We start from the raw sequence: 12,786 nt of genomic DNA on the forward strand, positions 1-12,786 counted from the left end.
TGTGCTTGCATGGATAGGCGGCAGTGATGAGACACTGGGTTTCCCTCATCCTTCGCGACCTGTTGTGAGTGCCCTACACAGGGTGCTCTCACTAGAGGCACTGGTGTCAAGAGTTGCCAAGCCAAGTCCCAGCTTCTGGGGTGGGGCCCAGGAACGACATAGTCGGGCTTAGACTATATCCCTAGGGGTAAGAGGCAGGCAAAGAAACGCTCTAACTGGTGGGCTGACCTGTCGGACTAGACTTATGGCTGACAGACAAGGAGGCCTGTTTGAGTAGACAACCCCCTGGGCTGTGCTTTGCTTTGTTGTGGATCTGGCCTGATGGGTAGGGTGAAAGAAAAAACCCTTTCACATTGGTCATATGAACTGAGTTCTGCATATTGACTGTGTAGTTAAAAGTTGGATTTATCATTGAAACTATCTGTCTCAATCACAAGAATAAAATTTTCTTTATAGTAGCAGAATTTTAATTTATTAAGGAGAAAACATTCCATTTTTATAAAACTGAAAAGTGAACAATATCACTGCGAAAGAGAAAAATACATTTAAAAAATTAACTTTAAGGGAAATGTAGATTAAATACAGCAAAATATTTCTCTGAAACTATGAAATATATTTAAAACAATAATCACAATCATATACGCAACTGTATTTTAAGTGTTAGTCAGTTAACCACAGGTAGTTTGTTGGAGAAGGGTTTGTTGAAGAACTTTTACCAGATGCTAATAAGGATATGATAACGAATGAACTGAAATTACAATAGCCTGTACATGTGGTAACTTCAACACATTCCAAGAATACATCCATCAAAAATATCTATATATTTATGAAGATTTACACATTCCCATCAACAATTGTTACCAATAATGATTAATACACTGATTTTTTCATTCTCTAGAAACATTGTAAAATTAAATTCATTGTCACTTAATAATACAAATGTAGCAATTAAAATGTATTTTAGTTAATAAACAACAATTGACCAAGGAAGCTTGATGATCAACCACTAAAAAAAAAATGCAACACCACGCAGAGAAATTCATCTAACAATCTTAATTTTGGTAATCTGCGAGCCACTTCATTGAGCATGGCTTCCAATGTTAACATTTTACCTTACAACAATTCTGACATTTTCATATAGACATTTTACCTTACCCTTCAGTTTCCAGGATTTTACTCTGAAATGTTCCAGAACCATCAGATTGAACAGGATGGAATTCACCATCTTAACTGGGAACCATCTTTCTTTTATAATGAATTTTTTAATTTATTCTTTGTGAACTTATAACTTAATGACAATAATTTAAAGTTACACTATACAAAATATGACTTCTAACAAGGCACAAACTTTAAATTCATAATAATACAGACTGAAATATAATCTCATTTCACTAATCAAATGAGATTTCATTTACAATTAAATTTATAATGATAAGATCAAGATCATATGATTTTCTTCTATATAGCAATTTGTGTGATATTGTATAAATTGTGTGTTTTCAATTATCATATTGGAAAACAATATGCAATAAGCACTTCTTAGAATTACTATTTTTCTATGGAACTGTTGTTTCTGAAAGAACAAATACTTCAGGGAGTTAATCTGCATCTGTCCTCATAGTAAAGCAATTTCTATGACCACCTGCAAAGGAGCTGTGGAAAGGCTCTGAAAAATCTGAAAGCACAATTTGATGTACTTAGAAAGAACCAGTTATTTTGTTTTTAAAAATGTTTATCCTATTTTAATGACCAGTTACCAAAGCACAGTACAGTACGGTCTCGTCGTAAAATATTCACTATGACTGTAACAAGAGCCTCCTAATTCTGGAATGCAGATTCTCTTAATTATATAGTGTGAAGATGTTGCCATATTTTCAGGTACATAACCAACTTACTTCATTAATAAAAAAAAAAAATCAAAAGAGAAATCATGTTCATATGTAAGTACAAGAAACAAGGAAGATTAAATGAGAATAATAAAGAGATGAATTCTTAAAATTTATTATAAAGATACATTACTACAAATACACAATGACTGCATACAAAAAAAATGTTACAGTAGAACTAACTTGTAAGCAACAAAGCACAATTTTAAAATTACCTTTTAAAATATCACATACAAATTTAAAAAATCTAAATTATTTAAAATAAATAAATAAAAATAATAATAAACCTCAGTTATAGGAACAATTAACACCGAGACAAATATCATCTGCTGCTCTAGACTGAAACCTTAAAACTAATACAAATTTCTTTCTAAACACACAAAACAAGAGAAAAACACTTCCGTTAAATAAAATGAAAAATCAGATTAAATACAGTCCTACAATCTGAAACTTCAAATACAAATAATGTAATCCATTAGTACCCAGACTTGTTTATAATACTGAATGTATATGGTGAGTGTTATGTGTTTTAGAAGCCTATGGTACAAGTACTGTATATTTCTATTGCATACTAATTTTGTGAAGAAATAAATTTTTTTTTTAGAAAAAATACAACTAATTTTAAGGATTTTGTTATTTTAGTTATTTTTATTTTAATGAAAACAAATAAGACACTGTGCATTAATTTTTTTAATGAAAAAATAAAAGAAAAATTTTTAATTTAATTAATTCCACATAAATTATATATGAAAGTAAATCAACTTAATATGTGATTTAGTTTATAGTGCAGCAATACATAAAACTATAGGGTAGTAGAGTAAATGTATATTGTATATTAATAGTCCAACACTGGAAAAACATTTATACGCTACATTATCACTTAATGCAAGATCTTAATACTGACAGTAACACAGCCCATTATGTATTAGGTGTGATTGAAGTCACAGGCATGAGACCACCTGCAGGGTTTTTGTGCCAATGATTGACACACACGCACACACACACATGAACACACACACACACACAAATGAAATTGATGTTACATCGTGCTGCAAAAGATACTAATTTACCAACATAGATTAATAATGTTCTGACAATATTGAAATAATTTAACAAATACATTTTGTTTTCAAATCACTGAAATATACTAAGAAACTTCTTACTAAAACTTAAGATGCTATCACTTGGAAAATTTTCTCTGCATAGGAAAATTACAAATAATATGAAAAAATTATTGTATATACGATATTATTTTTCTCAAAATGTCAAAAATCACTGACTAATAATCTGATATGTTTGCAACCTCGCCTTGTTGAAAATAGGGGTTAAATAGCAATAATAATGCTAAAAATGGTAATAAAATAAAAAAGCGTGGTTTTATATACAAGAAAAGCTAAGAGACCTTTAAAAAGTTTATTAAATTTTCTGTAATTTGTTATGTTATTTTGTTATCTGTGTACGATAAAAACTGACTGGGATAGAATGTTTTAAATCGTTGGTAATTTTTACGGTTTTTTAAATAAGCCTATTTTTGTGAGATCTTTTCAGAAAACAAATTTCTACATAAAAAAGAGGATCACATAAAACTGAAAGCTGAAGCAATTTCCTAAAATTTGTTTATGATTAAAGTCAAAAGAAGTAGATTCTTTTTAAGGTAAAAAAGCAATTAGGTTTAAGTAATAAAAAATGTATTACTGATAGTGCTTTCAAGTTAAAGCATTAAACTCTTATTTAATTTTCTAACAATACGATTTTTTATTATGCTAGAAAGCATCTTTATTAATATTTGATATTAGGCAGTCATTTTAAAATTTCAATTATAATGCTGCTTTTCTAAATTGTTGTAACTATTGAAAAATCCACTTTACAGAAACTATTAAGTGTCAAAAAGTGAAGCTTTCTCTGGCAGCTTTTTTTGAATTTTTTGTAATAAAGTAATGTAAATGGGGTTTATGAAAAAGTCTAATGAAAACTTTCTTAACAAAGATTGTAATTTACCAAATGTTAAAAAAAATTATTATAGTCAACTCTTTTTTAAAATTTTAAAAACAAAAAAATAAGTAATTTTTTTTGTCTAAAATAAATTATTCTCAAGATAAAACACTGTTAGAAAGTCATATACACATTTTTAATAGCATGCATACATTTTTTATGAGTCAAGAAAAAAATTAATTTTTGAATAATTAGTACTTTTTTTAATTTTGGGTGATAACTGTTGATTTTAGTCATAGAACAGAAATATAAATTGCAGGAAATTGCATAACTTATCAATTTTATATAACTATTTTTTACTTGACCCTTCCTCCTAAAATTTGATGAAAACCTTCTTAACAAAGAATGTAGTTTAACCAAATGTTAAAAAAAAATTCTATTAATCATTTTTTATTTTTAAAAAAAAGAATATAAAAAATTAAAAGTAGCTTTGGAAAAATTTTATAAAAATCTCTGACTATTTTTTTTTAGATAAACCACTTTTTTTAGATTTTTGTAAAAATAGCGTTTTAGTCCTATTACCTCATGTTTAACATCCTCTTTCCAGGTGGAATTTATACAGAGGAAATTCCTACAGCATGAAAACAATTGGCAGGTTGGCAGGTTGACGATTTCAAATACCTTGAATCATTAATCCAAGAAAAGAAAATTCCATCATCTGCAGAAGTCTGCGGCAGGATTAGCCAGGTAACAACTGCCTTCCTCCAACCATTGGATGGTTGGAGGAAACAAAATGTAACGTTGAAAACAAAGATCTGACTTTTCCAGGCATTCATATTACCAATCTTACTATATGGATGAGAAACATGGGCAATACTGAAAGACCTAGACAAATTAGAAGTGTTTCAAATGCAATACCTACGACGAATACTAGATACATCACTGTGTGATCGTCTGCAAAATCACATAATCAAGATCAGATGTAATGAACAACCTACAATTGAACTCGAATTACAAAATCACAGGCTGCAATGGTTTGAGCATATATGTCAAAGGTATGAATACTGACTTCCATAACATCTCCTATGGAGACAATGGCCTGCACAGTGAAAGATCCAATGGACTTCACCAAAGAAAACACGAGTCAAACAAACTGAGGAAGACCTAAAACACCAGAGACGAAATGTAGCTGATGCAAAACTCGCAGCTACTCTCCAGAAACAACAGAAAAATATACACAATGCTCGTTTTCCCACAATAATGTACTGGTTCCAAGCCCACCCTCACCCATACATTCATTAAGAGATCAAAGAGAAAGAAGAAGAAGACAGTTACACTCCAGAGGTACTAGTAAAGTAATTGCGACTTCTGCCTTGAGATTAGATTGCTGTTTTAAACATTTTGTCTGTATGTATAGACTAAGACATATCTTGACAATGTTACATAACATTATATACTATACATTATATAGGCTTTATTTATATTAATTTCATATTAATGAATTAATTGATGTCATTTTAATTTCAATGTTTAATAATAAAACATCAGTTTTTCTTCTGCTTAATTATGGCTATTTTTGTATAAATAATGAATTTTATCTTTTAAACTATTATTTTGTAATAAGAACAACTGTTTTCTTAAGTCATTGTACTTTAAAACACAAACATGATAAATATATATATTGTACTAAAATATGTAAATAAAGTGTAAATTTCTTACATCAATTGTTTTGGTTTAAGTAATGATATTATACACAGACACAATTATTATAACAGAGACACACGAGTTAAAGTTATGGGTTAAAGGTTTAAGATAGGCGTGTAGCCAATACGTAATAGCAATATGTAATTAGTGTATACATGTAAGCAATACATAATTTGTAGTTTTTTTAATAATAAAAACAAATATTCTCTGTTCTTTGTCATTACATTGTAAATTGTAACAGTTCTTAATGAAAAGCAGTTATGTTAAGAAAAAAAATAAATATACTCCTCAATAAATATGAAATAGATGGTTTCAACAGGTGTGTTATTAGAAGAGAAGTTCTTAAATATTTTGAATTCTATAAGGAGATGCCTACTATATAAAAATTATTTTTAGTAATTACTAATTAGTATCAGTAAATTAAAATAAAAAAATTATTCTATTTTTTATTCCGCAGATATATCCAACTTGTGATTCCGTATGCCTATATGTCCAAATTATTAATATCAGCTTTGAATATAATGCTATGAACTACGATACCATTTTAGTGACAGTTTTAATTAAATTACATTGATTAATTGCAGATTAAATTTATTTCATTTGTGAATGCGTATCATAAATTAATATTTTTAACTGCGTTAATACCATAATCAGAAAGAAATTACAGCTTCCAAAAAATTCAGTAATCTATTTAAAATAAACATTTCTTGTTTAGAACAGATTGACAAGCATGTCACTTAGTTTAAAAGGACTAATCCCAGACTGTACTGTTGTGTTATAACTCCATATCTGTCTACAGCCAAACAAAAAAAAGTGCTGCTGTCCTCCATGAATATGAACTTCGCCTAGTTGACTTGTACCATTAATTAAAATTGTGTTCGTTCATTCCCATTTAACAATAAAATTTTATGTTAAGACTTTTATGTTCTTAAGAAAAAAGAAAAACTTGACACATTCTTATGACATTTAAAATAAACGACATTTTCACTGCAATGATGTCATATAAACACAACTATTGCTATTGTTAAAAATGAATCAAAAATACAAAACCAGCCAAAATATGAGACCCCCACAAATGCTGTTATCTATAAAATAACAATTCTTTATCTCATAATTACTATTTTAAACAGGAAGTGCCAACTCAGTAACATTTTGAAGCTGCCTTGTAAAGCCTACTGTTACAAACAATTTAACTGCAATTTTTTTGACGTTTAATTACATTTGTATAAAAATTTTATTAATATGTAATCAGCTTAATTTAATTTAAAAACCTGTAGAAACTGAAAATACATTGTCAATGATCCTGATAAAAAATCACTACAAAATGTTACAAATATACAGTAAAACTTTCTAATAACAGACATGGCTTGGGAAAAACAATCTGTCAGTTATTTACAGGCATCCGCTATTCAGAAAAATGTGAATACAGTATTATGTTTGGTTACTGTAAAAAAGAAAAAAAGATGTTGATAATCAATAAAACTTTGCAAATTCAAGTTTTTTTAATGTTTTTCTAAGAATAAAACACTGTCCCCTTAAGTTCATATTTGAATAAAGAAAAGAAAATACTGTACTGCTGTAAGTAATCAATAATGTAAGAGAATAGAATTAATAACTAGTAAAGAATTTCCTTTTACTCAAAGACACCAAATTCTCATCACAGCACAACAAACATTTTTATATGAAACATGTGTAATTTGGAATTTATCTAACCAACCTCCTTATGCTTTAAACTTATCACAGCCAAATTCTTTAGCAATTTCTAGGGCTTTCTCACAAATCAAAGTCCAGAGACCAGAATGTTATTAATATGAGCCCTACAAAACCACTTATAAGTCAAATTGTCAGCTGCTAAGCCTAATGTTTTACGAAATGCACATTCGCTTAACTGATTGATATTTTCAGTCCGTGACTTTAGGATATCAAGTTTGCTTTTTAAGATATTGCTCTTATCTGAGTTTTCCAACACAGAATGTTTTGCCATATGCTGTACACAGTTTTTCTTTTTCATAGACATTTACAACTGCTACTTTTTCATGTAATGTCAAGTGTTTACAATTTTGAGATACTTTTAAGTTGGAGTAACAACGGTTATAACGATTTTTATAAAATACACAAAACTGAACGTACATATAGAAAATGTATTCAAGAAAAAATACAGTACTACACCATAACAAAAATATTACACGTGTTCAATGTACAGTATAAACTTGCACAGTACCTGATAATGAATCACACTGGATATGAATTGATTGAAATCATAACATCAACATCTAGGCAAAAAGTGATGCATTCCTCAACAGATAAATTAATTAGACACTCTGAGTATAAAATAATGCAAGAGAAATTTCAATTTTTATTCCTGCTGTTTGTTTTTCAGAACTGATTGAACATTTTTTTTATAGGTAAATTCATTGTCTGCATCCATTATTTAGAAGGTCCATTGTTGAGCAGTATTTTATCCATTAATAGCATTATAAAACTGCTAGAGAATCTAAGTGTCTATTATTAACAGCAGTCTGTTATTGGGAAGTGTCCATTAAGATAAGTTTCACTGTACTATATAGTTTCAAAAAATTTAGTAACATTTTTTTATTTTACTGCTCACACAATGTTCTTTATAACCTAAGAAAATTTTTCTTGTTACTGACCTCTCACTGATATTTTTAAATTTACCTATTCTACTTGGAATACAGCAGGATATGCTGCGTTTTCAATACTACTTAAGTATTTCAACAAAATTTGTATAAAAAAAGAAATAATAGCTCTCTTTTTTGTATTTGAACAAATGAACAATTTTTTGTACTTCTATAATACATGAACTTAATATTCATATTCTATTATTTGAATTGTAGATCTTACTGCATTAAAGAAATTTGTTAAGTATTTGTTTATTGTTTAATTGAAAAAATATATAATTTAACCAATTTTTTTACTTACTGTATTTTTTTTTAAAAAAGTATTTCAATTCCATTTTACAAGTTTTATTTTCTTGAAGTCATCTGTAATTTGGAGATATGGTGATGATAATATAGGTAAACAGTAATCTTCCCAGATATTAAATATTCCTTTAAAAATTTATTTTAACATTTACATTGGATAATAAAATTTAAATATTTTATAAGTTTCGTTACTAACACTCAACTTCCTTAATTAATGTGAAGTATATGTTCTTGGTGTATAAAATGATTTTTATCTTCACAGATAACTAATATCAATAATATCAAGCCATTAGACACGAGATTTAGTGAATGCAATTTTCCAACAATGATAAATCAATGTCATTAAATAAGAATAAGAAATGAATTAATAATTACAAATTTGAAAACATGGGTATATTGCAATTTCTGCTCACTAAAATCTTAAAGATTATAAATGGAAATGTTTGTTACAGTTTTCTCTCTAAAAATGGTAAAAATGATTTTTTTACGTGAACATATACAGAATAGGTACCATGTAATTTGGTACCTAAATTTTTAGGAGAAAAAACAAATAGAAATAAATACCTTAACCAACTTTTCAAGGGCATTATGGTAAGTATTAAAACGAATAAATAATAATCACATTTTAATTATACTTCTAAAGCACAGATTCCAAATTCATGATTTCTTCTTTTTTAAATTACTTATGAAAATCTGAGTATATATGAAAAGATTATTTTAGTTGCTTCTTCTTTTTAATCTTGATGACAGAAAAAGTGAAATTTTTCAAAATGCTCAATCAAATTTATTACAATCTTTGAATCACCAATTGAGATTATCCTTAATGTGATGAGAGCAATCCTTCTATGAAAATTACACTGAAGACAAAAAACTATGGAGTCCTTACAATACACAGTTCATTATCATGCATTATATTTAAATTCACAATCTGAACTGTACAGTACCAGGTAACATACAAAAATTTCAAGTCTATTTCATAAATTTGCAGGCACAATACAAAAACTTTTTTTTTAGCATTTACACTTAAAAAACTACGAACATTTATCTAACCTAGTCTGAAAGTTTGTAGTAGCACATGTAATGAGTTGATTTTAAGCAACTTCAGAAGAATCAAAATATTAAAATAAAAAGTAGGATAAGAAAATAAAGTAATTCACAAATAGAAAATTCAGAGAAAAACTCATTTTTAATTTGGTTGATTATGTGCGAAAGCTGTTAACTAGTTAAAAATGGAGCCAGTAACTATACAGAGATTGAAAATGAAACTGACGAAGAACCAAAGTTGAACAGACTCCAACAATTCACAGCAATCACCCACATGAAATGTAAAGAATGGCACAATCTGTTACAATCAAAATTTTCTAGGAAACACAGAAAAAGATTTCATTTTTATTAACAGATTTCACATATGAATACGAGAAATGAACTAATACATTTTAACCTGAAACTTGTATGAATTTACCACAGCAGGAAAACACAAATGAAAATTATTAAATCAACTACAAGAAAAAACAACTTCTAAAATTCATACAAAAATAATATTATACAATAATTCAATATGTCAAATTAGATGAAAATAAAATACATGAGCTGTCAGAGCATAGGTAAAAAAAAAAATGGGTGCTATGAGTTAGTCACTTTCATGAAACAATCCTGTTATTGTTATTCTTTCAAAATCAAAAGTAATCAGAGAAATACTTTTTCTGTACAATAAAATTCTTCAGTTACACCATACTTAAAAAATAACAAATAAGCATCAAACTATATTCAGATCAGGTAAACATAATGGTCAGGTAACAAGCTAAGCATTCTTAAATTACATTTTTGGTACAAATATAAATTAAATACGCACATGATTTCACACAATAAACACTCAACTAAAAATACATCAAACCAACATAATAAATAATAACAATCTAAAAAAATAGTATAATATGTATTACTATACAAATAATCATTCAACAAACAGTTAATCATTAAATCCCATTACAGTTCACCATAATTCTTCTTTTTCTTCTGCGAACTGGAACAGTAGCAAGCCGTCTCCTGAGCACTTTTGTAACTTGGGCAACCGATAGTTTGTGTGGCACTGAAAAATCCTTTTGCTGCCAGTTTACAACCTGAATAATTATTAATGTTTATAAGCAATTTGATCTTAGATTTAAATGAATATCTCTTACAGACAATTAAATTATACTATTTATCAGAACAATTTTTCTCCATCATTAGTTACCAAACGATTTATTTCTCTATTCTGTCCTAATCTTTTAACCCCAACATACTCATTACATCCTGTATCTTATGGCTATCATACAGTAATACATACAATAATACAGTTTACCTTCCTTAACAGGTTTTGTAACCTGTAAGGACTTACCAGTCAAGATTTATCTTACTTACACTGTGCATACTTCACCAACATAACTTTTGGTAAAATTTTAAAACAGATTTATTTTTTCCTTAATCAGCCTGAAAATCTGTTTATTTTAAATTTTAAAAATATATCTGATATTTTAATAAAAATTATCTGCTGTTTGGAGCTTCAAAAGAGCTCTAAACCTCTTCAAAACTAAGTTTGAAGAGGTTTACTATTAATATGCCCAAAAACAATATACAATGGTAACTGGTTATTACATTCACTGGGTAATCTGATCAGTCACTATTACAATCAAATTAAGAAGACCAGATTCCAATCACAAATTAACATTCATTTTTTACTGGTTTTTATGATCACATTTATTAATTTCACCATTTATTACATCCAAAGATTAAACAAAAAGTTTGAAATTTATTTTTATTCCAATAGGAGGTATGTTTGTTGGTAAAGCATATGGTATAAGTAAGAATAAGTAGGTCATATTATACATTAGGCCCAAAATAATATACACTCCCTTTTTCCCAGCTGATAAGAAATTCTTGCATATGATGCAACATTGTTATGACTACATTGCACCATGATGTTTGAAAGAGAGAGACATTGTATGTTCCCCTGCACAATACTTTCCTTCTCTTTATACTGTACTGTATGTACAATGTTTAATTAGAAATATCCAACTTGAATTCGTCAGTCACTTAGATTAGCGATCCGATGACATACACTACAACACGTATGTCTGTGTACTATATTTACATATTGTTCTGTTTACTTTTTGTTTAACTGTTTTATACTGTATTAAAATATCCAGTCATAAGAAAAGAACTAATTTAAGTTTAGCAGATAAAGTTAAAACTTTGGACCAATTCAACAAATTGAATTTAAAAATGAAAACCAAAAGAGAAGCAGCAGCTAAATTATGAATACCACCATCAATATTAAGTGATACGCTAAAAAATCAAAGTAAATTCAAGAACGTTGCTGTAGCTGACCGGAAAAGAAAATGCAGAGGTAAAAGTCAACAGTTGATGAAACTTTACTAATTTGCTTCAAACAGGCCAGCTCTATGAATGCCCCTATTAATCACAGCATCCTGTAGCAAAAAGCAAATGGTTTAGCATAAAAAATAGGTGAGTAGTTTACTGCAACAGACAGGTAGTTAACTGGATGGAAAGATCAGCAGGAAGTAAATCTATAAAAAAAGTTATACGAAGAAAAACAAGACTCTGATGTTAATTCAGTTAGACTGGGCAGGAACAATCTGGAAAACTATACTTAAAATATACGCGCCAGAAAACATCTACAATATAGACAAGACGGGCTTTACTACAGAGCAATGCCAGATCGGTGCATAGTTTTCAAAAAATGTATAGCTTCTGCCAGTAAAAAAATGTAAACCAGAATTACAGTAGCTCTTACTTGTAATATGACAGAATCAAATGAACTGACACCATTAGTGATCAGCACAAGTAAAAGGCTGAATGTTTTAAAAGCATAAAAAAACTGCCTATTAACTATATGAAAAATTCAAATGCATGGACGATTGGGTCAATATTGAAGGTTACTTGTGTGAATGGGAAGCAAAGCTTTGTAAGACAAATAAAAAATTGCTTTAATTTTGGATAACTGCATGGCACCCCCAAATTTGTCTCTGGAGAACATTAACTTTGTGGTCTTACCACACATACCACATCCATCATCGACGCTAACTAAGGAATTATTCAACATATTATCGATCTGATTTCAGAAAAAAAGTTATTGACATGATAGAAAATGGTGAAGAAACATGTACCAAGATTACAAAGATAATCACGATTTTGAATGCTTTGCAAATGACAGCAAAAGCTTGGAGTATGGTTTTGGAAGAATGTATTTTAGATTGTTTTAAGAGACTCTTCCAGTCTCTTAAAACAATTTAAAATACACTTTCTTCCAAAGTGCTCCTCAA

General features: G+C 28.6%; 1 protein-coding gene across 1 annotated transcript in view; it reads right to left on the minus strand.

Annotated features, from left to right (window-relative positions):
• Window positions 1-1,985: 1,985 nt before the first annotated feature.
• Window positions 1,986-12,786, minus strand: part of GXIVsPLA2 (phospholipase A2 group XII) — a 33,784-nt gene continuing 22,983 nt past the window's right edge. The window contains exon 4 of the mRNA XM_075374434.1: window positions 1,986-10,584. Within this exon, the coding sequence (XP_075230549.1) occupies window positions 10,451-10,584 (134 nt within the window). The 3' untranslated portion in view covers window positions 1,986-10,450. The remainder of the gene's footprint in view (window positions 10,585-12,786) is intronic.

Source organism: Lycorma delicatula, chromosome 1 (genome assembly GCF_047948215.1).
Source record: "Lycorma delicatula isolate Av1 chromosome 1, ASM4794821v1, whole genome shotgun sequence".
Taxonomy (NCBI): Eukaryota; Metazoa; Arthropoda; class Insecta; order Hemiptera; family Fulgoridae; genus Lycorma; species Lycorma delicatula.